The sequence below is a fragment of the Arvicanthis niloticus genome, chromosome 18 (assembly GCF_011762505.2).
Source record: "Arvicanthis niloticus isolate mArvNil1 chromosome 18, mArvNil1.pat.X, whole genome shotgun sequence".
NCBI lineage: Eukaryota > Metazoa > Chordata > Mammalia > Rodentia > Muridae > Arvicanthis > Arvicanthis niloticus.
Genome location: NC_047675.1, coordinates 5,242,970 through 5,270,399, shown reverse-complemented (window position 1 = coordinate 5,270,399; position 27,430 = coordinate 5,242,970). Strand labels below are relative to the sequence as shown.

Sequence of the window (27,430 nt, the reverse complement as noted above, 5' to 3'; positions counted from 1 at the left end):
AGGGAGGGCTACACCATACAGTAAACACCATGGAGAGACAAGTGTAGTCAGGTTTGTCTGTGTAAGAACCCATGAAGATGAGCAGCTAAGGACAGACAAAAGACACACAGACATGGGAGAAATGAACACAATCACAGGTGCATATCATCGGTTATTAACTATAATCCGGAACGTAAGTGATCGAAGTCCTTCAACTAACATATATACATTGAGTGAGTTTGTCTCAGGGTACTACGCAAAGAAGAAACTGACTTCATTGGAAAGTAGGTACTCAGATCGGAAGTAAAGGAACTGGAAGAGATGGAACAAACATACAAATAGAGAACAGAACTCAGATAGATAGATAGATAGATAGATAGATAGATAGATAGATAGATAGATAGATAGGTAAGATAGATAGGTAGGTAGGTAGATAGATAGATAGATAGATAGATAGATAGATAGATAGATAGATAGATAGGTAAGATAGATAGATAGATAGATAGATAGATAGATAGATAGATAGATAGATAGATAGACAGACAGACAAACAGGTAAGATAGATAGGTAGATGATAGATAGATAGATAGATAGATAGATAGATAGATAGGATAGATACAACAAGACAGAAAGACTTTTAATTTAAAAAATGCTAAAGGCAGACTCTGGGGAGATGACTCATTGGTTAAGAACACTTACTGAGCAAGCATGAAGGCATGAGTTCAAATCACTGCCTAAAAACTTGTTTGTGGATACATGTATTCCTGTAACCCCAGAGTTGTCTGAGGTGGAGATCATAAGATTCTTGTGGCTTGGTGGCTCTGGCCTACCTCTAGATTCAGTCAGAGACCCTGTCTGAGGTGGGAAAGGCTAAGGGTAATAGAACAGGACACCTGATGTACTCCTTTGGCTTCTGCATGGGTAATTGTGTGTAAACACACACACAGCAAAGAGAACTAAAGAAAGCCACTATACAATGATAAAGTAATGAAAGAGGGATCAACTCAGTTTTAGGAAATAACATTTATACCGATACTGACACCCAAACTAGAACACATAATTTCATAAAGCCAACATTATTTAATAAAAATGTGGGGTACAACCTAATGATAATAAGATCTGGGGGACCTCAAACTTCCATCATTAGACTGTCCAAGTTTAAAAAAAAAAACATTTAAAAACCCTTTCAATTAAACTGTATTATAGGCCACTAAGACATCTCCAGAACATTCTTACAACAGCCGCAGAACACATGTTCTCAGCAGCGTGTACACAGGACATTTCCTAGTGCAGACTATTCTAGGCTACACAAGTCTCAATGAATTAAAAAAAAATATATAGCATGCATCCTTTTACCATGCTGTTATAAAAATAAAAAGTGATGGCCAGAACTTTAAAAGATATTCATGCACATTAAACATAATTTTGAATGACCAATAACCAATCCAAGGGGAGATGTTAAAATTTCTTGATGTGCATGCGAATGGAACTAGAATGTGAGATACAGTAAAAGCAACACTGAGGGGCAGGTGTATAGTGGTGAGTACCCATGTTAAAGGCACACATTTCTGAGAACCTAGTGATATAACTGAAGAAAAAAATCGAGAACCAAGCTGAAGTTAGGAGAAGGAAAGATATAACAAATATCGGCATAGAAAGAAGGAAAACAGAAGCTTTATAAATGAATAAAAGACTTGGCATGCAGGTGCGTGGCTGCTATCCCAGCCCATGAGAATGGGCTGGAGCGCTGTGAGCTCAAGGCCAGGCTTACATAACAACTGACAAATTAGGTAGACAAGCCATGTTAAAAAAAAAGAAAGTCCAAATTCAGACATGAAAAATAAAAACATAACCCACAGAAATGGAATCGAAATCTTTTCCTTCAAGATCAGGAACAAGACAAAGATGTCCACTCTCAGTGGGCCTGGTCAATAGAGTAGCATCCTACGCAACACCACGTATCTTGTTGAATTCACTATGAGAACGGAAGTAAGAGCACCCAAGTAGGAAAGGAGGGAGCAAACTCGTTCTTGTTTGGAGGCAACTTGAATATATATATATGTGTGTGTATGTATGTGTACATATATATACATACATATATATATATGTGTGTGTGTGTGTATATGTATGTGTACATATATATACATACATATACATGTGTGTGTGTATGTGTGTATACACATATATACACATATATATACAGCTACAGACTGACCACACAATTGCTGGAGCTAATGACCACATTGTTTACAGGATGCAAAATCAGCACACAAAATCCAGTTGTGGGTTTGTGTGTGTGTGTGTGTGTGTGTGTGTGTGTGTGTGTGCATGGAAAGGAAATTGTCAAAGAAGAAACCAAGAATGCAGTCCCAGTCCCAGCAAGGGAACAGACAAACCTATGAATGACTCCTGAAATGTAATGAATGATATCTAGAATTAAAATTCTGATGAATGACACTGAAATGGACACAGAACATTGGAAAGACATCCTATGTTCTCAGATTACAAAAATTAAATCACTAAAATACCCTTATCACCCAAAGCATTCTCCATTGTCAGTGCTGCTACTATTTAAGTATCAATGGCAGCTTGCACAGAACAGAAAAAAACACCTGAAATGCAAAAGACACTGCATAGCAGCCCTAATTAAGAAGACTAGAGACATTCCCTGACTTCAGAACACAGTGTAAAGAGAGAGTAACAAAACACCATTCTGGCTTAAAAACAGTCACACAGACCAGCTGAACAAAACACTAAACAAAATCTAAGTCCATATATCTACAGCAAGTGGTTTATGATGGAGGCTCCTCAAGGATGGGAAATAGAACCACCACTGGTCCAGCGACTTCCAGATGACGAAGATATATGCCTTTTCTAGTTCCATTCACATTGCAGCAAATGAGTTCATTTTTAATGGCTAAATATTATTTCACTGTGGATATGTACTACATTTGTTTGTGTGTGTGTGTGTGTGTGTGTTCATGTGATACAGTGTAAACAGTTTACTTTGACTTTTTGTCAGAGTACATCTGCTGTAGCATCTGCACTGTAGCCAACATCTGGAATCAACCTAGATGTCTATGGATAAAGAAAATGCAACACAGGGGATGGGAAGACAGTCAGGGGATAAATTGCTTGCTCTGCAAGCGTGAGGAACAAGTTCCATCCCTAGAACCCAAATCAAAGCAGGGTGTGGTAGTATTTGCTTGCAATCCCTCAGATGGAGCCTTAGTTCACTGACCAGCTAGGCTTGCTTTTGGGGTGAGGTTCAGACCAGTGAGAGATCCCGCCCCAAAAGAAAAAAAAGTCAAAGTAAACTGTTTACACTGTATCACATGAACACACACACACACACACACACACACAAACAAATGTAGTACATATCCACAGTGAAATAATATTTAGCCATTAAAAATGAACTCATTTGCTGCAATGTGAATGGAACTAGAAAAGGCATTAGGGGACATAAGTCATGTGCATGCTTTCACTTACATGTGGAAGCTAACGTTGATTTCAAGGAAACAGAATAGAATAATGCTATCAGACCGTGGAAAGGTATGGAGGAGGGATAATGGTGGCAGGATAGGAGGATAGTCAGAGGGCATAGGGGAGATGCTAGAGAGAAGGAACAACTTGTCCTATAGCAGAGGATAAGAAACTGGTGGAGAAATGACACTCATCCACCAAACAGCTAGTGAAAGGATTCTGAATATGCTAACATGGAGAGATGATGTATGTCTGAGAAAATAAGCATGCTAGTTACCCTGCTGTGACCATCACTGGCTGTATGTGTGTATATTAGACACAGTCATGATGACCATGTGTCAAATAAAAATAAAAATGTATTGAACAATTTATACTATACATGTAGGTTCTGGACAACACAAGCCATGGTGGGAATGATTATGCCTTGTAGCTATGCCTTTCCCATTTCTTAAATAGGGGTATCTGTTCCGCCGAGTGCTGGGGACCCATACTGAGTCCACACTGTCCTCTTCCTATAGCTTCTGGGTCTGCTCTACAGAGAGATTAGGTGTTGTGCCTGCTGAGAAGGACAGCGAATCGGAGGTGGTGCTGCTTAGGGAGGCTGAGCAGAAAACCCTCGCAGCTGACCATGGCGGCTGACCACGGCAGCTGACCACAGCAGCTGACCACAGCAGCTGACCACATAGCTGACCATGGCAGCTGACCACGCAGTTGACCACATAGCTGACCACGGCAGAGGACCACGCAGCTGACCATGGCAGAGGACGACGCAGCTGACCACACAGCTGACCACGGCAGAGGACCACACAACTGACCATGGCAGGGGACCCAAGGCAGGAGATCTGGAAGTGTCTGGCTATCAGTGGGAAAACATTTATGGGGGTTCAGCACTAGCAGAAAAGTTTAGCTGACCACCAACTTCAGGAACAGGCTGCCCAGTGGGGCCAGCACAGAGCAGTGGGTCATGTTTGCTCACAGGTACATGGATGCTGCTGTGTATGTGTGGAGAGATGCAGAGCCATGAGGCTGCAGGTGGCGGTGACATGCCTGTGAGCCTGCTGAAGGGAATAGGCTCTGTGCCTTTTGCTGCCTCTGTCCCTACCATACCACTTGCATAAGTGTGAAAGCAAGCACTGAGCACAGTATGGAGATGCCTCACAGGTGACCTGAGGACCGGTGTCCTGACACTATTCACTAACTATGCATGCCAACCAAGGTAGCCTTTCTACCCACCCCTGCTTTTGTTCCACAGATTGGAACCTGGGGCCTCTTATTTATACTTTGGCTGCAGAGAGGGACAGGAGCTTTGTGAGGACTGTGAGCCTGGCACCTCAGCCAGCTTGTGGGACAGGTTAGGCAGTGGCAGGCTGTGCAGGGAGGGGTGTCAGCATCAGCTACTCTCCCCTTAGTTGTTGCCCCCCTGTGGTGCTGAGTGGTCCAAATGCGGGGTTTGGCGGAAGCTGGGCAACAACCTAAAGGTGCTGGCGGACACAGACACGCGTGTGGCACACCCTGCACTGGGATAAGGCTGCTCTTGGTGAGGCTGATCTCCTTTTTGGGAATGGAAGCAGCCACCCCAGTCTTGAACTCAGAGAACTTGAGCCACTTGCTTGCTTCTGACTTCAGCTTCTATGTGATTGTTTCCAACCCTGGCCTGTCATAACTAGTGGTCCAGCGGCCTTGAGGGTGACACCCACAGGTGCTAGTCCTTAGGAGGTGGTCAACCAGGCTGAGTGGATCTGCCAAACAGGGTGCTCTCCCTATTGGAAAGAACAGTCACCAAAGTGAGGAGTGGAGGACGCCGAGGCCCTTATAGATGGGGTCAAGGCCACAGGAGGTTCACATGTTGAACAGCCAGGTCCTAACAAATGCTGCCCAGCCAGCATGCACAGACTCCTCATAGCTTAGTAACTCAGATGATCATCTTCATTTAATAGCTCTAGTTTATACGATGCTAAGCTCAGTAACTCAGACCAGTCTCATTCCTTCCCCAAAATTCCTATTCAGTGTGTGTTTACTACTAGACATTACATGATATCATGCATATTCCCTGACGGGGGGTCTGAGACCCCTGGCTCCTTGGTGTGGTGGGGGATGGTGCAGGTGCCACAGTGACTCAGGAGAGAATAGGAAAAGGCACAGAGTCCAGCAGCCTCATCATCAGAGCCAGCCATGAGCCATGAAACACTGTGATCTTGTCGGATCTGTGCCTTCCTTCTAGTCCTCTGAAAGCATGCTGGACCTCTGGGGAGCCTCTTTGGTCTCAGAAGATGTTTGTGTAGAGGGAGGAGTCTGTGCACAAGTCCCTGACTCCTAAGAGTGGGGGTTCCTGCTCGCGATGGTGATTGTGGTCCTCATTTCTCTCTCGCCCCTGGAGGAGCTGAGGGAATCAATACAGAGAGGCAGCAGATGGAGGACCAGGCCATTTGTTTTCAGGGAAGGCTGTTTTGTTGCTGATGGCAGACAGAGCAGTGTTGTTAGCTCTCACTGTGGCTCCTGCATCCAACCCCAGCCACACTAAAGAGCCAGGGGTCTCCAGCTCCCTTGGGAGTGTGTGGCAGGCTGTGGGCATTCCCTGTGCCCTGCTCTTCCATGAGCCACAGCTTTTCTGAAGCCTGTGGACGAGGCTACACAACTGCCTCAGTGGTGTAGGAGCTGGGGACAGACAGCATGGCTGGAGATGTCCCCTGTGCTATTAAGATCACTCTCATTTCTCAAATGTTATCTCGCTGATGGCTGGTGAGCAGTCAGCCCTTGCCTGAGCACTGGAAGTTGGAAGCATTACTTTCAAAGAGCAAAGTTTAACTCTGTGGATGTATGGGTGTAATTCAGGGATGGGGGTTGGGGGAGGGGTCTCAACTGTGCAAAGCCTTGGGTTTCATTCCCAGCACCAAACCAGATTCAACCAGTTTAAATGATGTTGGGACAAAAGACATAGAATCAACTTTAAAAATACCAACAGGTTTACTGGCCACAAATGACTAGTTACTATTTAGTCTAAGTGTTCCAGAAATAGACTTGTCAACACTGGAAAGTGTTCCACTGAGATTATGTAAAGCACTTGGCCTTCATACAAAATCAAACAGGTTTATTCTTGGATCTGACACCAAAAACACAGGCAACAACTATGAAAAGCGAACTGTGCTACATCAAAACTAAACGCCAGACATCAAAGACACCACCAAGAAAGTCACGAGGCACCCTACAGAATGGGACAGGATGTTTTAAAATTGTGTATCCAACAAGTGGCCAATGCCTAGAACATAGTAACAAAACCCCTGTGACTGAATAACAGTCAGAGTGATCTTTAAAATGGGTCAAGAACCTAAAGAATCATTCTCTGAAGCCTGACGCCCTTAAGTACAGGCGGAGCTGTTCAAGCCCACGGGCAGGTGTAGAGATTAAAGACAAAGCACATTCAGATTCACACCAAGCAGGATGTCTGCCATCTCAAAGCGGGAGGAATAACTTTTTATGATGATGTAGAGAAACTAGAACCTTTGTGCACAAGGAAGATAATGTGAAAACTTCTGAAAATGTTAATAGAACAGCCATGTAATCTAGCACTGACTACAGGTCTCCATAAAGAATAAAAGTAATAAAAAAGTATGAGGGGTGCTTACAGCAGTGTTATTCATGGAGCTGAGAGTTGGAGATAATCCAAAAGCCCACAGGAAATAAATGGATAAGAAAATGTGTGCACACATATGTGTACACACACATGCACATGTACACATGTGTGCACACACATGCACACAACATTCATCTTTAAAGAAGAATGAGACTCTGATACATGTCACAGCATGGGTGAACCTCAAAAGCATGTTTGTGAAGAAAGCCATACATAAGAAAAGACACTGTATAATTTTACTTATACGACAAACACAGAAGAGTGAAATTCCTAAGACAGAAGGCAGGATTGCGTTTGCTTGGGTGGAAAGAGGGGAGAATGGAATGTTTCTGTCTGGGGATGTGTATAGTGGGAATGACTGTGTAGTCATATGAAGGAACTTACTAGCATTAAATTATTGCCATTTAAAATGATATGTAGAAACACATGCACTCTGCCACAATAAATAACTTGAAAAAGCAAAACAATTAATGAATGGATAATGAAAATATATCCAGCTATCAAGAAAAACTGATGAAATGGAGTTGGATTTACTAACCCTTAGTGAGGTAACCAGACACAGGAATACACACACTGCATCTTTCTCCTTTATGTGGATGCTAGATTTTAGAGTTTTAAATAGGCATGATTCATTTAGGATAACCACAGGGGTTAGATAAGAAGCGGCATTCTTCCAAGGGAGGGGAAATAGAACATGATGTGATAAGGGGGAAGGAGGAAAACTAGACTAGAAAGATTAAATTAGGATTAATTTGGTAAAGGAGGGAATGTGAGAAGGTGCAGTTACCATTGACAACCTTAAAAGGCTATATGGAAAACTATAACTATAGAAACTTCCCAAAACATATACAGAGATAAGGAAATTTAAATGGACTTGCCATATAATAGGAAAGACAGTGCTCCAACTAGACAAGTAAGCCCCTCCCAGTACCAGTAATAAGTTCCATCTTGTTGAGTGATTGGCCAAAGGGGTTCCATGGACTGAACCCCAAACATCACAGGCTATTGCTAAGGCTATTGGTTCCCCGTCACAACCTGATAGTAAGACCCTATTGCTGAAGACACCATTTATGTCACCAACCATAGAGACACCGAGCTGGTAACCAACTAAAGGCTTCACCCTCCCTGACTAGTATTCATGGTTTTGAAAGGTTGTCTGCGCATTATTAGAGAACAGTGACCACTAACATCACCTAGCTGCGAACCCTGAGACCTACAACAGAGACCTGCCTGCATAGGACACTGCTGTAACATTGGCACAAATACTATGGGGGTAACCAGACACCGTTTAAATTGGATTTAAGCCCATCCCATGAGATGAAACCCATGCCTGACACTGATAAAACGGCCAAGAGCCAGACACTGGACAGATTGGTCATAGATCCTAAAGGAAAACTACTATTTTTCTGCTAAAGGGACATAGCAGTAAAATGACTCATGATATATTGCTATGCTCATGTCCTCATCAGAGAATATTCTTTTCTTAGTAGATGGTCATTAACACAGAGACCCGAAATTGGGCAGTGTACAGAGAGTAAGAAACTCTTGGAGCACTCAGCCCTAAATGTGATTTCTTCATTAAAGCCTCTTCTTAAGGCTATGGGTCTCTGTGGCCAGAGGAGATGGATGGCTCCAAGGAGACAGTGTCTTCCAGACACAACAGGGCTGATGCACTATGAACTCACAGAGACTGCGACCATGTGCATAGGGCATGCACACATTCAAGCCAGCCTAATTGCCCAATGGAGAAGAAGAATGGCCTGAAGCCACACCCCCTAGCCAAGAAGGCTTTTAAAATTGATACCCACTGGGAGAGGGAAAATCAGCTTTCTCCAGTGGAGTAACCCTGGGTTTATCAACCACAGTCTACGGCAGGCTCCATACTTAGAAGCAGTTGACCAAAACAAAATGGACTCCATATTGTGTGTGTGTGTGTGTGTGTGTGTGTGTGTGTGTGTGTGTGTGTGTGCGCTTTGTTTTGTTAATTTTTGTCTTTTTTTTTCAGGAGGGGTTTCCAAGAAAGAGAAAGAACATGAAGTTTGGTGGGTAGGAAGGTAGAGAAGAGGAATTAGAAAGAATACAATCAAGATATACAATCAAAGGCATGAAAAAAAAAAAAGCCAAAAACCAACTAACCAACCAACCAACCAACCAAACCAACACCACCTCAAACCAAGAACCAGGGTCCATAACTGCTACCTCCCCCACAGTGCAGGTGAGCAGGAGGAACTGTTCTCTGCACAGGTGACATTGTATGGCCTTGTGGCTCTGCTCTTTGTGGCTGATTCCACCTCAGCAAAATGTGACAAGGCTAAAAAGAATGTCTCCCATGACAACTCCATGGCAGTTGGTGTGTTTCTATTCCCAAAGCAAATCCAACTATAAACAAGGTTATGCAACCGGTCTACCATGGATTCCTCTCAGAAAACCCAGGCTCCAGAGAGATGCTGCCTTGGGAGTTCTAGACGGGCTCTCTTCCAGGCTAAGTTCTGGAGAGTCCTCCTGAAGGCTCCCAGGTCTGACCAAGAGCCTAGAGGTATTTCTAGGACAAAAGTTTGCATACTTAATATATTAGATAGGCACAAAAGAGGCATTTAGGGGCAAATGCTTGCTCCCCATCTTATGTGAACTCTGCCCACAATTCCAGGTCAAGAGACCCCTGTGAGGTGGGCCAAAGCCAGTGCTGTAGATCAGGATAAGGCCCTGTGCCTCTAAGATGAGAAAGGACCATTACCTGGGGCCAGGGCAGGTCTGCTCCGCCCAGGCCCCAGGGAGTCCCATTCCCTGCCTAGGAACAGGTTGGCCACTGGGGTGAGAAGCAGGTGCCTCCCAGCATCTCTTCAAACCCAAGGGCATTTCTGTAAGCTTTCTGTGTTGGGGCCCATCTATATGCACTTATATTTTAATTAGTTCCTCATTACCAATTTTATAAGAAACCATCTCTCTCTGGCCAGTGGTGAACACTAATGACTCCAGCTGTCATCTTGGTGCTGTGAAGCAAGAGGGCCCACTTCCCCTTTGCTTTTTTGGTCCTTAGATTTATTTAATTTCCATCCTGTTTAAGTTTCCTCATGTTTCAAGCCTTGTTCTAGCTCATGGCTCCGCCTTCTCGTGAATAAGATCTATTGTACACGTGAAAAACACAAAGAAAAATGACATAATGGGAAAGAAGAAAGTGAAGCTTAAAGATAAAGGGGTAATTAGAGCCTTGCTAAACACAGAGATCTAATGAGAGGCTTGTGCTTGGGACACATTGGCATGTTACTGTATATAGAAGGGTGAACTTTCCTGAATTTTGTTTTCAATATTTCCTAGATCTTTCCTGCAGTTGTATACTACACTGAGAGGACTGAAAACCTCAACACCACATGCCTGCATGTTGCAGCTTTAACATTAGGTTGGATTTTAGGCAATTAGATCCTTGTTTCAGCCTCTGGTTAAAGGAGAATCTCAAGCAGTAAGGAGCAGGCCCCACTGGCTACGGGCAGTCGGCACACCACCGGAGAACAAGATAACCTGCTCTAGTCACTTAAAAGAGGCCAGGAACCCAGCACCTGCAGGCATAGTTTGGCTTAATATTTCTATATTTTAACCCTCCTTTCATGTGTGTGTTTTTAATACTCAATAAAACTTTGGGAAAAGATCAAGACAATCATGTCTTGAAAGCACAGAGCTGCCCTTGAATCCCCCTGGGCCCTTGTAAAGGGCTAAGCATGGCTGTCTTTGCCTGAAATTCCAGCTCTGAGGAGGCAGAGAAATCAGATCCCTGGAACTCACTGGCAAGGAATAACCAATCAGTGAGGTCCAGCTTCAGTAAGATTCCGTGTCTCAAAAACTAAGGCAGAGAAAATCAACACCCAGTGTCAACCTCTGATCCCTGTGACTTCACATACACAGGCGCATATACCCATATGAACACATCTAAACACAATACATACGAACACATACGTTCACCACACACATAGGTACACAATGTGGTTCTGATAATGACATTCCTGACCTTCCCCGCCTATGCTTGTCTCCAAGAACTTCCCTTAAGCACACCTGCACACTTTACCACATGGTGCAAATTGCTCTCCACACTCCTCTTCTGACCAACATGACCCTGCCCCACGTGGTAAGACTCATGGGGCCCAGTGCAGCATGAGACCATTGTACCTCTTGCTCCAGGTGTGTACAGAGACTTTCAAGGTAGCAGGTGCCAAGGATTCCACAGAAGGCAGGCCTTCTGGAGTGATCTGTGTGCATTGTCTCTAATGATGGTTACTTACAGAGGTCCAGGTTGAAGCCTGACCTGCCACGGACAATGGACCTCATGAGATGGGAAGCTGGGCTTGCCAATCTAAGTGATATCTTTTTCAGGCACAGTTCTTCTGTATTCCTGCTTTGTGCACAAACCTATAAAAATGTATCTGATGACCCCACTGCCATTCATTTCTCTTGAAAAGGATTAAAAAAATATTCTGGGTAAATATTACCATTATTTTCTCTTTATAGAAAAGAATTAAGACAAGGTGATGAAACAGTAATGTTTACTCCTCCTCACATCAGGTGACTTTGGATAGATTTAATGAGAAGATAGGCAGAAAAGCACCATAGAAAACTTGGTGTTGTGTAGTCACTATTATACTGTAACCAGGGGGATTTGGGTTGCATAAGGAGATGGGATTTATTGACACAGGTGTCAAACAACTAGATAGGCTACCCAAATCTCTCTTAGCCAGATCTCAGTTTAAGTTGAGAGAGGTATATTGGGTGACTGCTGATGTTAGATCTACAGTTAGGTCCTCTTTGGGTCCTGCATGCAAGGTTTAGGCTCTGTCCAGAAAGCTGGCCTGGTGGTGCACAAGTGTTAGACTCAGGTGGGAAGGAAACACTGCTTCTGTCCTAAACAAGACATGACCCAATGTTTTCCACTGGCCACAGAAAGCTCTCAAAACCTGTGCAAGTGGAGGCAGGAGAATTATGAATTCAGGGTTACTCTAGGAGACAAAAGACTGTGTCTTAATGTAAACAAAGGGAAATGTCCTGTGCACTGAGAGTGAGGCAGGAGAGTGGCCAACTTAAAAACCACCCTCCTTTAATAAACTAGATTCAGATAAAACTTGAACATTTTCCTGCTAAGGATTAAACACAGAAAGCTACTACTATGTTACAAATGCAGACAAGAAGGAAGATTTTGATATGTAAACAAAACAAAATATGGAATGTGAGAAAATATTTGTCAACCACATAAGATAAGGAGCTATGTAGATTTTCTCCAAGTCAACAATATCCTAAACAAACCACAACAAAAACTGCTGAGAGAGTAGGCTTCGGGAAACCAAGAGCAGGCAGGGAAGATTGAGAGATACAACCCAAAGCTAGATGTCCTCCCTAGTCAATCATGCTGTAAAAGTGACAGATGAGGGATGAGTCAGGTCTGGGATCCTGTCACATGACACAGGATCAGCTCTGGTTGCCATGGTTGCCTCTGATGCAGATCGGTATCATTCATGCACACAAATACACATACACGCACACAATACGACCCGAAGCCTTTACTGGTTCACATTCACATGGCAGTCAAGGTGTAGAGTGAGGTTTATTTGGGAGTTGTTTGCAAGAGAGTTGTTTTCTAAGCTACTATGACGTCTTAGCCACCAAACATAATTTATGTGTGTTGTAGAACACATTCAAAATGCCCAATTATAAACACCCCATCAGATGCCAGAAGGACACATTGTTTTTGTATTTAGTAAGGCAACTGTCTTGCTGTTCTCAGTGACACTTTTGACTTGTTTTAGTGTCAACTTTTATCCCTGTTTGCTCTGTGGCTCTTGATACAGTCACTGGAAATCTCAGGAGAGGAAAACAAGTCAATTTAAACCTCTCTCCACAGCCCCTCATGGTTGCCATAGCTACTGGACTTTTTTTTTTTCTTGAAACCGTATTAGCTGTTCTTCTTAGCCTCTGCCCCCACGGCCATCACCTGCACAGTATGCACACACTCTGACTCATCTCACTCTTTGTTGGTTATTTCTCAGTGGTACTTCTCAGTCCCTCTTCAGCTACCTCCTTCTTTTAGTCTTTTGGCCACTATTTGTCCAGTGGGTTCAGCTCCATGTTCTCTTCCTGTTGTCTACCCACCTGCTTCAGGAACCACTTTGTGGTGCCACCTCCCCAGTCTGTATCAGCCATCAGCTTGCCTTCATCCACTCAGGGGACATTTCTTCTGGAAGTTTCTAACAGCTCAAAACTAAAACAAGCTGGTTGCCTCTCCTTGAGAACCCACCCCCTGCCACCCTCCTGCACAGACAGCCCCCGTGTTAGCCAAGCACCTGCTTCCTTTCCTGTCAGGCCTCCCTGTCCTGGCCCAGCTGGTCCCTTAGCCCCACATCCTTTGTAGCCATCCATGTCACCACCTGCACATCTCATGGTCCGGAACTCCTGCTGCCAGCCCACCCGCTCTCACCTGTACCTCAGCTCCTGCTTCCCAACGCACTTACTCCCTGTCTCGCTCCTTCATGTATCTGTAGAAAAGTTCTCTCTAGTCTAACTCTGTGGCCAGTTGCCGCGTACCACACACTACTGAGTGTTTAAAGATGTGGCTAGTGGCACTGAATGACTTAATTTTAAACTTCACTTCATTTTAATAAGTTTAAATGTCAACTGCCACACATGGCAAGGGTGACTGTTGACAGAGCAGCTGCTGTCGGACTCATTATTTCTCTCCGCCTTCTTCCAATGATGCTCAGATATACAAAGACGGGAGGCACAATCAGAGCCACCAGCTGAGGTGACTTTTAGCCCACTGGTGAAAGAACACCCCATCAGGGCACCCTACAAAACTCTTCAAGGATTTGCCCCTTCAGCTATCAACATCTGACATCACCAGTCCTTAGACCACAGGCTGTTTACAGGACACTCAGTCATTTCTTCCATATTTATCTGTATTTATTCAGACTCATGGGAACTGTTTAAGCAGTGTGTGTGTGTGTGTGTGTGTGTGTGTGTGTGTGTGTGTGTCTGTCTGTCTGTCTGTCTGTCTGTCTATCTGGTCTTTCTCAGAGGCCAGAAAAGGGCATTGGATTCTCTGGAGCTGGAGTTAGTCACTGTCAGTTGCCTAACATGGGTGCTGGGAACTGAACTCAGGCCCTCTAAAAACAGCAAGTTTTGTTAATCCCCGAGCCATCTCTCTGGAAACTATTTATATTTTTTGAAAAACATCTTTTTTGAAAACATATTTTTTGAAAAACATCACTATGTAGCCCATGTAGGCCTTAACTTGTCCCATACCTCAGGCTGGTCTGGAACTTGTGACCTTCCTGCCTCAGACTGCCAGTGCCGGGACCATAGGCCTGTGCCACTACACCTGGCACTAAATATACTCCATGCTTATTTTTTTCAGTTATACTTACACGTTTCAGAAGGTAACAATCATCCATCAGTACAACCCACCCAGGGAAGTGGTGAACCTCACTAAACACTTAAAATCAAAAACTTGTAAATGCAAATGCCAGCCCCTACCTACTAGGGGAATTCAAAGGGGGCCAGTGTAAATGACTGGGCCTCACCATCTAGCCAGACAGCAGTATCATTTCTAGCCTTGGTTTGGGATCTTCACTGGGAAAGTGGTCCTAAGTGCAATCTCTGTCCTGCTTGCTCCCTGATTCCTGGGGCGATAAGGCCTTGCTAGTTCAGCTGACTGCTATAAACAACTTTATTTAGCATCTTTCTTAGTCATACTCTCCCCAAAGAAGGTGTCAGGCTGACACTAACAATTGCACGACACACTGGCACGGCTTCGGATCCTGCTGCCTCACAGCTGCCCGTGCTACTGGCAACCTGGGTGCTTTAATCGTGGAATAAAATAATCCCAGTGTCAGTAGGGTGACAGGAAAAGAGAAAATAAATGTTTACTCAGTTGCTCCACATGTCATTCATTCCTCAGAACCCTTTGATAGTATGGTAGCACGTCCATTTTAGTAATGAAGAAGTTGATTACCAAAGCACGAAGAGAAGAGAACATGTGTCCTGTGTACTGAGAGGGGTGCTGATGGAGGGTAACAGGTAATGCTTGTTCTACCCCTGGTACTTACATTTTTTGTTAGCAGGTTTCCATTTTGGCCTCAGAACTTTTTCTGAGGGGAAACTGACCAGAATAATTATGACACATTAAAAGTGAGAGTGAGCACGCAATCACTGTGGGCAGAGCCACACTCCTGGCATGCGCAGTTTGGCATGCGGTAAAAGATGCTTAAAGTGGGTTTTTCTCCATCTCAAAACCACATCTGGATGAATCATAGAGGAATGACCAGCACTGCAGCCCATATGCACATGGCCGGCACTGCAGCCCGTATGCACATGGCCAGCACTGCAGCCTCTATGCAGAGACACTTATTAACGAAATGAGCAGCAGGAACCTGAAGGATCTGTTAGTGACTCTTGACACTGGGCCATGGTAACATAACAGACCTCATGATGGTGCTTCTCAGTACATTTCTGGGTTGCCACCCTCACAGCCAGCCTTGAGGGAAGGAAACCAGGCTCCCGGATTGGCTAGACAAGAGCCACCTCAGCTGTCCATCATTCGACATGGCGCCACAGATGGCAATCACACAGAGAAAGCACACTCAGTGCCTCCCCATCAGTCACTGGAGCAGATCTGCACTTTCAGTCAGAAAACTTTCTTATAGCAGGCATGTGAGCTATATGCGGTAAAAGATGCTTAAAGTGGGTTTTCCTCCATCTCAAAACCACATCTGGGTGAATCATAGAGGAATGACCAGCACTGCAGCCCGTATGCACATACGAGGATCTGGAGCACCCTTGCCTCTTAGGTCCTGCCTGGTGACAGCAGCAGAGGCTCATCAACAGGGAACGGCTATATGAGCATGCTTGAGCCCGCCAGTCCCCCACAGCACATGGGATACGCCTCAGTGCCTGAGACTGTCTGCCTCTACAGACACTAAGCTGACTAGGTTAGTTCTGGTACCATTGTTATTAGGTGTGGACACATTTTTATAAAGTTTGTGTACCAAAATATAGTTGTAACTTTTATAATATTTAAGAGAAAAGGACATTTTTTTGACTCAAGAGATAGTACTCACAATCTTTTGTATTTACTAAATATTATAGACCATACCATAAGTGGTCCTTAACTTCTGAGAATGCATAGAAATGAATAATAAATTTATTAGACACATACCTCTTATACCACAGGAAATGTCTTACACCTCTTAGTAACAATTTAAAAATGAAAACTGTCCATTCTCTCTAATAGAATAAGAATCTACCTACACACAATATCCAAACATCAGCAATGCAGAACACACCCCCACTTCCTGGAGTCTCCCCACAGCTGTGTTCCTTGAAACATCATTTTGGGGAAAGATTGATGTTCAGAGGGGTTCTGATTTATAAAAGCTGGTGACCAAGCACTCAACTGTCAGTGTGTGTTTTGGAGAATGTTCCTTTCACCCACCTTGGCACAGTTCTGCCCACACATATGTGCACCATGTGGAAGAAATCCATGTGTCCTAGGAATGGTGGATACATGTCTTGGGAGGTGTGGACATGTGTCCTGGGAGCCAGCACACAATGTGAGCATTGGAAGCACAGTTTCCATGTATACGTAATCAATTCTTACTCGTCTGAAGATCAAGAACAAATGCTCTCTTTTCTACTAAGTGACCAGAGCTAGGCTGGAAGAACAGAGCCAGTATGTGGTGTAGCAATTAGTTCCTTTGAGGAAAACACCACAATGTTGATTCAAGGATTTACTCAAATGAAAACACTGGGTATTCCCCAGGCCTAGTAAGCATGAATACTAGAAAGGCCCTCCTAGAATTCCTATGCACTTTCCAGGGTTCCTTTAGCATCCCCGTGCATTTCTTGGGGTTCTGAACTGTAAAACAAAGGGAGTGCTCTAGATGATTCTTTCAGACCACCTTAAAGAGCAAACATTTTTGATATCATAAAATAAAATATTACTGGATAAAAACCATTCCAAAAAGTATGTTTACCTTTCATCAAGGTAGAATAAGGTGATTTGAATTTACTGTTCTGTTTGTAGAAAACAGAAATGGGCAGGGAAAACCAAACTGAAACATGAAAATATGTTTCTATAACAGCAGATACAAGGAAGGACAGGACTGTGGAAGGAAGCCAAGAACGGTCTGTGGCCTTGGCTGATCTGAGGACTTCCAAACACAGCACCAAAAACATGAATGGTAAAGCCAGCAACAGCCCCTGAACTCCTCTGCTGGAAATGTCACCCAATGGCATCCCTGTGGCAGGCTTGTGCTGCCAGGGAGAGGTGCAGAGGCTTTCAGAGGTGGGGCCTAGTGGGAAGTCTGTAGTTCTCTGGAGGTGTGTGTGTATTCAAAGCCGACTGTGGAACCCAAGTCTTTTCAGTGTTTTTTGCTTTGCTACACAATCCCTGCCATGATGTGCTGCCATGGTGTTGGCCAAAGCAGCAAGCAAAACCAGTCAAGGATGGGGTCCCTGAAATGGCAAAGCAAAGTAACCATTTTCTTTTTACAAGTTGATGATCTCAAACATCTGCTGTAGTAACAGAAGCCAGAGTACCCACTAAGCTTAAAAACTTCCAGGTTGGGAGGATGGCTGGAGGGCAAAAGAGCTTGTTGTGCAAATGTGACGACCTGAGCTTGGACCCCCAGAGCCACAGAAAAACTGTTTGTAATCCCAGCGTTCCTCCAGGGAGACGAGAGGCAGAGACAGCCGTCTCTGAAAGCTCCATGGTCTGCTCTCCTAGTATGCCATGTTAGGAAACAAGAGCTTCTGTCTCCAGCAAAGCAGCAGGTGAAGACCAAGCCAGAGGTTGTCCTCTGACTGCACACACTGCACAGCAAGTGCACACACTGCAAGCAAGTGCACATACTGCAAGCAAGGACACACCACACAGCAAGTGCACACACTGCAAGCAAGGACACACTGTACAACAAGTGCACACACTGCAAGCAAGGACACACCACACAGCAAGTGCACACACTACACAGTGAAGTGCATGCACTGCACAGCAGGAACACACACTGCACAGCAAGTGCACACAATGCAAGCAAGTGCACACACTGCAAGCAAGAACACACACTGCAAGCAAGTGCACACACTGCAAGCAAGTGCACACACTGCAAGCAAGAACACACACTGCAAGCAAGTGCACACACTGAACAGCAAGTGCATATTCACAGAAAACTTCTTTCAAAAGGTATTTTCCCCAAGAGAATGTAATGGAGAGCCACTGACCAGAAAAAATGAAAAAATCACACACCTAATAATAATAATGTATGTAGCTACTCAATTTAAAAGCTTTTAAAACATAATAGCTAATAAGTAATAAAATTGAAAAAAACAGAAGAAAAGATTAGAATGGATACCATACCAAACAACTGTACAAAAATATGTCTAAGCCCATCAATCATTTGGAAAATGCGAATTACAAACCACAGTGACTCCCTACGTTCAGCAAAGAGAACACTGAAACTAAAAGTGACAAGCCGCGCCAAGTGTCGTTAGCTAGGGTGTGGTACATTCTGAACTCTCAGGTACATCACACGGGAATGTAAAACTGTAATGATTTTGGAAGACGTTCTGGTGTTTCTTGTAGAAACAAAAGCATCTGTGCAGTGTCCAGAAGGCTTTCCACTACCTGTTATCCCCGCAAGAGAAAGCGTCTGTCTTTTCACAAAGACTGGGGCAGAGTTGTTCAGAGTGACATGGACTACTCCAAGCTAGGAACATGTCAAGTGGCCACCAAAGGTGGGTTCCATGAATGAATTGTGGTATATTCACTCAGTGGTGTACCATGCAGCCTCCCCCCCCCCCCAAACAGAGCACTCCAGAGCTTCTGAACATATACACAGCATGGACGGGCCTCAGCACAGTCATGACTACTGAAGGAGGCGCACGAAAATGTCTCTACAGGCACACTTCTATGTGACACTGTAACACCCAAGCTAAATGCCTGCCAACAAGGAAGCCACAGGGAACACCCAGCCAGAAGAGAGCAGGAGGATCACCTCAGAGCATGGGGGAAGCATGTATAGCTGGAAATGTTACTAGCGTGGTTGCTGTGTTACTGCCCTGGATGTGTGGCTATTTCAAAACTTAAACTATGTATTTTTAATGTGCTCAACTTGTTGTACATCAACTATATCTAAATAATAGAATCCCAAGACACTAACTTATATGGAATCAGCCTGGATGAGACAGGTATTCCCTGTCTACAATGGAGAACAGAGGAGAGATGTTGGACACCCTGCTCTATCTCTCTCCTACTTATTCCCTTAAAGCAGGGTCTCTCATGAACCTAGAGCTGGGCTGGCAGCTAGTAATGTCCAACAAGCTTCCGTCTATGAGCACAGCTATGCCTGGCTTTTCGGTGGGCACTGGGGATTTGAACTCAGTTCTTTATGCTTGCTTAGAAAGCACTCTTACTTATTGACCCATGTCTCTAGGTCCATGTACTACATTTGACAATGAACAGAATTCACTGAGAATGAACTGTAAGATCCTACTGTTATTTCTATAAGGAGGAATTTCAATGAGATCAATGAGAAAGGCACATCTGACCTCTTGCAGGTAGTATGCCGAAATAACACCAAAACATGAGACAGTTCTTCTAAATCCCCTGTGTTTTCTTCAGGGTGAGGCATGAGCCTTGCCAACCATCACCTTACATTTCTAAGATGTTTCCAGTCACTCTATAATACCACATCTACTTATCTCTGAGATCACCTGAAGAGAAGTTTGCCTTTTGTCATTGGAAAAGTTCAGAGAAAGCAGAGATCTCCATACAAAGCATTAGAACGTGACCTGTGCTCCTGGATCATCAGCACAGAGGAAAGGACACTGTGGGGCCATAAACTGACTTCTGCTTCCAAAGGAATATTACTAAAATGCATTTTCCTTCCCAGAGTAGAGTTATCTGTCATTCAAACCATTCAAGCCAAGCCAAAACAATGATTCTCCAAGGGAAAGTGTGGAAAATTTCTTAAATATGAAGATCCCATTGAGCATGACCATATAGAACATGACCGTATAGAGCATGACTATATAGAGCATGACCGTATAGAGCATGACCATATAGAGCATGACCGTATAGAACATGACTGTATACAGCATGACTATATAGAGCATGACCGTATAGAGCATGACCATATAGAACATGGCCATATAGAACATGACCATATAGAACATGACCATATAGAGCATGACCATATAGAGCATGACTGTATAGAACATGACCGTATAGAACATGACCGTATAGAGCATGACTATATAGAGCATGACTGTATAGAGCATTCTTTGAGCAAGAGCTGGGAAGGCTGCTTGAAAAGTGACACAAGGAACAGAGTTATCTGGTCTGGTATTTTGTAGAAACTGCTAACCAACACTTCCACTAGATCTGTGATTGATGAAACTAGAAACAAGCCCAGAATCTACTTTCTGTATTTACCCAGAACATGAGAGATGCCTCCTATGAAGACTAATGAATATAGGATTCAGCGTCTGGCAAAGATTGAGATGATCCAAGCTGGCTCTGGACCACTAATAATGTTTTTGAAAGATTGGGTTGTTAGATTAATAGTTGTGGAAGATGGACACTATTTATGCAATGTTAAAGCAAACATTTTTATGAACCAAACATTTCCTAAATTGCAAACAAAAATGTGAAACTCTATCTGACACCTGTAGCAAATCTGAGAGCCTTCCACGGCCCAGGGCACAGAGCCATACCCTTCTGTACACAGGCTCTCTCCCAAGGTTAGACAAAGAAAGGGCACCTTAACTGCATTTTAACTCTTGCAGTCTCCTCTGGATGCTTCAATTCTTTTCACAGCCATGTGAAGCCAGTTGTTCAGCTTTGTTGTGTCAAGTGTGTGTTTTGTGTGTGCACATATATGCATGTGTGTGCATGTGGGAGTGTGTGTGTGTGTGCCTGTGTGTATATGTGTGTGTGCTTGTATGTGTGTGCACATGCCTGTGTGCATGTGCGTGTGTGGGCATGTGTGTGCACACGTATGTAATCACTGCATGCTGACTTTGTGGAGATCAAGGGCTCAACTTACATCATGCATGGAGTCTAGAAGCTTGGTCAGTTGGTAGAACCTCTGCCAACTCTGTCCAGAACTGTTGGGACACTTGGTGACCATTTTCCTCAGTTCTTTGATGTAATTTGTCCTCATCTCCTCAAATGCAGTCTGGCTCTTGAGGCCATCTTTTGGAACTGTGTTAAGGAATACAAACAGAAATCCACGTGTGAAAAACACAGCTTTATCTTCCTTGCAGTTCAATAGCCTCAAATATTTTAAACTCACATACTGATTAGGAGGCTGGACTATGTCAGTTAATTGTAATTATGAGTAGATATGGCAGTTTCATACATGGCAGTCTTTCACACACACACACACACACACACACACACACACACACGCACACACGAATGATAACTATTAGACATGGATTATTACTTCACATATATTAGGTGTCTTTGTCCTCTATTATTCATTCTTACTTCATAGGTGAGGAAAGTTGACTGTAAATGGTTCATTACTATGGAGTGCAAAATAAATAAACGGCAACTCAGACCCACTTGCAGTGTCTACCTTCTAGATACCATGCCCCACATAACACAGGGACTGTCCTCAGAGTGTCTTCTGAAGCCTAGCTTACCAGTGCCTCAGAGGCAGGAAACCACCTTCAGTATCACGGGACAATCTAAGCTGAGGCTCGTCATGGAAAGCAGCATTTTCATATTCAGGTTTAATTGCAGACACCATGGGACACCACACACCACACGGACAATGGTAAACACACAGTTTCTATCACTGCCCAGGATCTCATGACTACGGGGGAATCACATAGAAGCGTATATTGGTTTGCCTGTATGCAGGGCCAGCAGCAACAATGTCTGCGCTCCAATGAGGGCTAAGGTTCACTTTTAACTTTGATGAAGTAGAAAATGAAGGATGGTGTTTCTCTTTTCTTTTGTTTCTAAGTGGGTAGGTTTTACATGGAAACAAAAAGTCCACCTATAAAGACATTTTTGGGAGCTGATAAAGACATTTTTGGGAGCTGAGTAGGTAGCTCCGTGACTTGTCTAATAGACACAAAGCCCTGGGTTCCCTAGCCAGACCCCGCCCAAGGAAACATCTGGGATTCACAGCATTGTGTAGCCACGTGCTCCTGTGCCCAGCTCCGTGCTCTGTTGAAAGGAGCCACCTGGCAGGACAGATTACAGAAGGTAAAGAGGCCTGTTGGTGGTGTTGCCATTAAAGGTGCCTCTTGAAAGTCAGCGTCCTGCTTTGTTTTCCAGTATGGTAGATAAGTGGCAACAGGTAGACTTTAAAACTATGAACAGTACAATCACCTAGAACCACGGTTTTAGGAGTTACAGACCTCGTGAAGATTTGTCCTGTGATATTAACACTGTGAGCTTCTAATATAAAAATTCTTATGTTCTTACTGCTTTACTAAAACTCCCATTCACTAGAGTTTTTTTTTTTTTTTTTTTTTTTTTTTTTTTTTTTAAATGACATAAATGGTGATGCCTTGGGTCATTAGCACTTTAGAGTAATTACAGGAGAGTTCTGTGTGTAGCTTGTGTAGCCCTGGGGAGCCAGGTATACTACTGTCTCCAAATTAATCTTGTTTTCACAAATAAAGATGTGAATGGATTGTCTGACAAATCGGCCTCCATTGTGATGCTAGCCATCTCTATGAGGTAAATGATTTACGCTTTTGACATGTTGATCCCTTACATCTGTTTCTGTAGGAAAGAGAATCTCTAAGAGTCAACATACATGTTCCTGAGGCTTGCCAAATCACAGTTGTGACTTTAAATATCTTACTTTGATATTAAGAGTTAAATACCATCCATTATATAATAAACTGATTTTTTTTTTTACAAAAATGTTTATTTCTTTTATGTGTCTGAATGTTATTCCCTGCACATATGTATGTATACCATATTTGTGCTTGGTGCTCACAGAGGTCAAAAGAAGGCATGAGATCCCAAGAATCAGAGTTTCCAGTGGTTGTGAACCACTATGTAGATGCTGGGAACCACATCTGGGTCTTCTGCAAGAACACCTGCTCTTAACTGCTGAGCCATTTTTCCAGCCCCTAAGAAATAGTTTCTTCTTAAAAGTTTAAAAAACTAAAGAAAGATGGTAGTAACTAGTAAATTACCAGTGACCCTAACTCCACTAACTACCAGCATTAAATCCACTAACTACCAGCATTTTAACTTGAAACTTTTCAGAGGAAGCCCCTAACTCCACTAACTACCAGCATTAAATCCACTAACTACCAGCATTTTAACTTGAAACTTTTCAGAGGAAGCTGAAAGCTTGCCAAGACCAAGCTATGCTGCCCAGCCACAGACTAACAGGTTTTTAAAGTACCAAAGCCATTCAAAGGAAGTCTTTTTCAATGAATATTTATGTGATGGTGCTATCGGTGCATGAAAAATATCATCTACCACTCAAGGACAGTATGCCATTCAGTATGGTGATACTATTTGCTTATATCAACTGGATTTACCAAAGACCACCATATTTCTGGTAGTTGCATTGTCAAAGACTCAAGGTCATAGCATCTCATGTCCAAATATTAACACTTAAATTTTATTGCTGTTAATACACACACTGAGGTATATCATAATATTAACACTTACATTCTCTTGCTGTAAATATATACACTGAGGTATAGCATCTCAAGTTCTTAGCCAACTTTTTTTTTTTTTTTTAGAAGTTGAAACAAATCAACAACTAAAGGGAACTTAAGCAAATCCTCAAATTTTGGATGTCTGCCCAGAATTTCTGAATTTACTTATTAAGTGCAGCCGGCCTGTTGGAACAATTTCAGAACCTACATGCTGGAGAGGAGCAGAGAGCCGTAAGGTTGAAGTCAGTCTGCTTTCCTCTCTAAGCAAAGGACATAGGATTCCTGTGCTATCACTGCTAAGTCCTCTGAAAGGCTGGGCATCCATTATAAAATGCTTAAGAGCTGGCTTCATGAAGTCCATCACAGATGAGGAAAGCAAGCCGCCCAAAGCCTGCAGCTTCTGCAATCCCACAGTCCTTAGGCAAGCCCACCTTTTAATTTTACTTGTTTCAGAATTCAAAGTACTAAGTTGGACGCTAATATATTAATTCAGGTAGTTTAAACATGACAGCAGAAGCTATCAGAGGCTGAAGGGGTAAATGGATGTAAACAGAATAAGGCACGAGCTAAGTCTAAGCAGTCAAATTTGCAGAGTTAGAGGTGGCCATTAGAAGCATTTCCCTTAAAGTCTGCCTTCCATCTGATGGTTTAAGGAAATAGTTTTTCTAAATAAGAATAGCATGTAGCAGGGTTTCACCATGGAATAGAGTCACGTCTACTTAAACTGAAGGCTAATGCTTCACAGAGTTATGCTCCGGGGCGGACAAATGAGGACTGTGCGTGAGGAAGGGCCGGCTTTCCCCCACTCACTGTGTCTAAGAGATGGGCTGGGTGCAATTAGTGAGGAATGGTTGGCCCGTGGTAACCTGGGAGGCCTGCACCCTGCCCTGGTCATCAGATTCACTGAAAATAAAGCAAGAGTCTAAAAGCAACTTCCAAAACAAACACAGCTGTGGAGTGCCCCTCCTGCCAGGTTTGCCCCATGCGTGGGAGGCCACCATCCTGCCCCATCCTCACTGGTCTGCCTCCTGTCACGTGCCTCAGCAGCAGCCAGTGAGCGGGTCTCTAGGAAAGCAGATGGGCATTGCCTTTGGTGAAGCTGAAACCCTGAGTCCCAGGCTTCTGGTAACGCCTGGGACTCATGCAGGACACTGACAACAACACTGTGTAGGGGCTTTCCTTTGGTCTGCGGTAGATGGGTCTCTTAAACTCAAACGGGGCAGGGTTTCTTTGAGTGTTAAATTAGACAATGTGTGGAAGACACACTAAACTGTGAGGCTCTGCATTCGCGAGGCCACGTTGCCATCCGCAGACCTTCTGCTCTGGTCTCCTGGTTCAGGCTAGCTTCTCAGAACCAGCTGGAACTTCACCTCTGCCCTGAGCCAACCAGTTCTCCTAGCTCCTGTCCTTAAGAAGACGCTCCCTCACCGCAGTCCTTTAGGAAGCACAAGTGAGGCTGGGTGTGGACCACACACCTTCCCCTTCATAAACATCATCCTGTTCTCTTTCTTTCATGTTATTCACCACGACCCCTTGCTGTTTTTCAATGTCCAGAACCTCTCTTGGTTTCCTCAGAGGCTGTCACTCTCACGTTAACCTTTGCCTCCCTGTAACTGTCCCCTGTCACCATCCCGGGTCTCCTCTCTATCCCTGGTGAGCTTCAAATTCTTCCTTCTCTATTTGAAAATTCTTGCATGGTTGTTTGAGAAACAAGCACCAAACACTTGTGCCAAGGCACTTTAGTCAAGTCAGAGGGGTTTGGTCCCTGTCCTGTCCCTCGCTCTGCTCTCTGTATTTTCCCCTCAAACTTGATCACAGAGAGCCTAGGAAAGCTTCCCATAAGCCCGATGGTCAACTCCAGTTCTCTTCTCGGTTTCTGAGCTTTCTCTGTCCAAGCCACTCCACTAGTCATATCCACCCTGGGACCTCCTGGCCACACTGGTTCCTGATCTCCCTGACGCTCTGTCTCTTTCCTTTCTGCCGTGGCGATGCCTTTAACAGGATTGCATTAGCTCTTTGTTCTTCATCCAAGCAATGGCCCAGTACTTGACTGTGTCCCCTGAAGGCTGGTATTTGCACACATTCCCTAGCTGGTGGTGTTCCTTTTGGGGTTTCTTGAAAATGTTAGGAGGTGGGGGTTGGTCCCCTTCCTGTTCCTCCCTCTGTTTTCTGTCTGCTACAAAGAAGCTCCCTTGTCGTATACCCCGAACACATGGGGCTAACAACCCTGGACTGGGATGTTTGATATACTGAGCCAAAGCCAACCTTTCCTCAAGTTGTGACTGTCGGGTACTTGGTCACAGAGGGTCAGGTGTCTGCTGTGACACTGTGGAGTCTAGAATGGCTGTCTAAATGGAACCCGAAGAAACAAAGTATCAATAGACAACATTGCAGAAGGGGAGAAAGCTGAGTCCCATATCTAGAGAAGGAACTACAGGAGGGTAAGGACAGTGGACAGAGGGACAGCCAGCCTCTCCCAAGGATGAGCCCCCTGATTGGTTATCTAATATCGAGTGGTCAGCTCCGAAACTGTATATGCACAAACAACAAAAATGGACTTACAGGTTGTATTTATGTATTTGTGTATCTATATGTATATGTAACAATAGTAATTAAAGACAAAGGGGCCATCAGTTTGAAAGGGAAACTGGGATGAAGAGAGAAAACGTGGGAGGAACTGGAGGGACGAAAGGGAAAGGAGGACATAAAGTAATTATATTTCAATTAAAATTTACTAAGTAAAAATAAAGTTAATGTAAAATGTGGATGAGGAATATGCCTCTGATTTGCAATAATTCATTTATGTTCAATTTTAGTCCTTTTTAAAAATAACTTAAAATTCATATAACATTCCAATCACAGCCTCCTCCCTCCTTTCCTCCCAGTCCTGCCCTTGCAAATACCTCTCCCCATTAATGCCCCCCTAGAGGGGAGGAAGCTCCCCTTGGGTACCACCATACCCTGGGAAATCTAGTCCCAGCAAGACTAAGCACCTCCTCAATTTTAGTCTTAATGACCTATAGTTTTGTTCTAATAAAAGTCAGGTATTATAAAGAAAAATTCTAACATGGACAACAATTCTATTTTCCATCTGAGTCTCAACTAGGAGTAATAAGTAAGTATTATTTAATTATTATTAACTAATTATTTTCAGTTTCAAAATTTCCTCATCTTCTAGCCATCTTCAATAGGACACAGAGTTGGTATAAAAGATTAACCAATCAAAAAGTAGAATTCATTCTATACTCCACAAAGTCCTCTAAGACCTGTGCCCCACTATGGCATTCTGGTGTGTAGCATCTCCTGCATTTGTCATTGTCTCTTGTTTATCCCTGACTTCATTACATCTGGTTTATTTTGATCTACTTTCCTCTTCTGTCTGGGCGGTTACCGAGACCAGGTCTGCTACTGTCCTGAATGGACAGCCTTGCTCTGCTCATCATGTGACCTGGCACCACGTCTCGTGGCGGATGGGAGGGGGTGGTCTGCCACCTGCCTGCTGTCCCTCCATCTTTCCCTTCAACTCAGATGCCTGCTGGTAAGTTTTCAGAGCTGCAAACACAGTGCTTACCCTGCTACCCTCTGCTCAGAAATGTTTGATACTATTTAGATTTTTTTCCATTGGGCATTGAATAATCTGGTCCAATCAACATTCTTCCT

At 43.8% G+C, this 27,430-nt stretch overlaps 1 protein-coding gene across 5 annotated transcripts in view; it reads right to left on the bottom strand.

The window, feature by feature from the left end:
• Nucleotides 1–27,430, bottom strand: part of Nr3c2 (nuclear receptor subfamily 3 group C member 2) — a 327,934-nt gene that overhangs the window by 6,135 nt on the left and 294,369 nt on the right. For all 5 annotated transcript variants that reach the window (XM_076915431.1, XM_076915429.1, XM_076915430.1 and 2 more), the window contains exon 8: nucleotides 21,172–21,329. In XM_076915431.1, coding sequence (XP_076771546.1) covers nucleotides 21,172–21,329 — 158 coding nt within the window. The remainder of the gene's footprint in view (nucleotides 1–21,171; nucleotides 21,330–27,430) is intronic.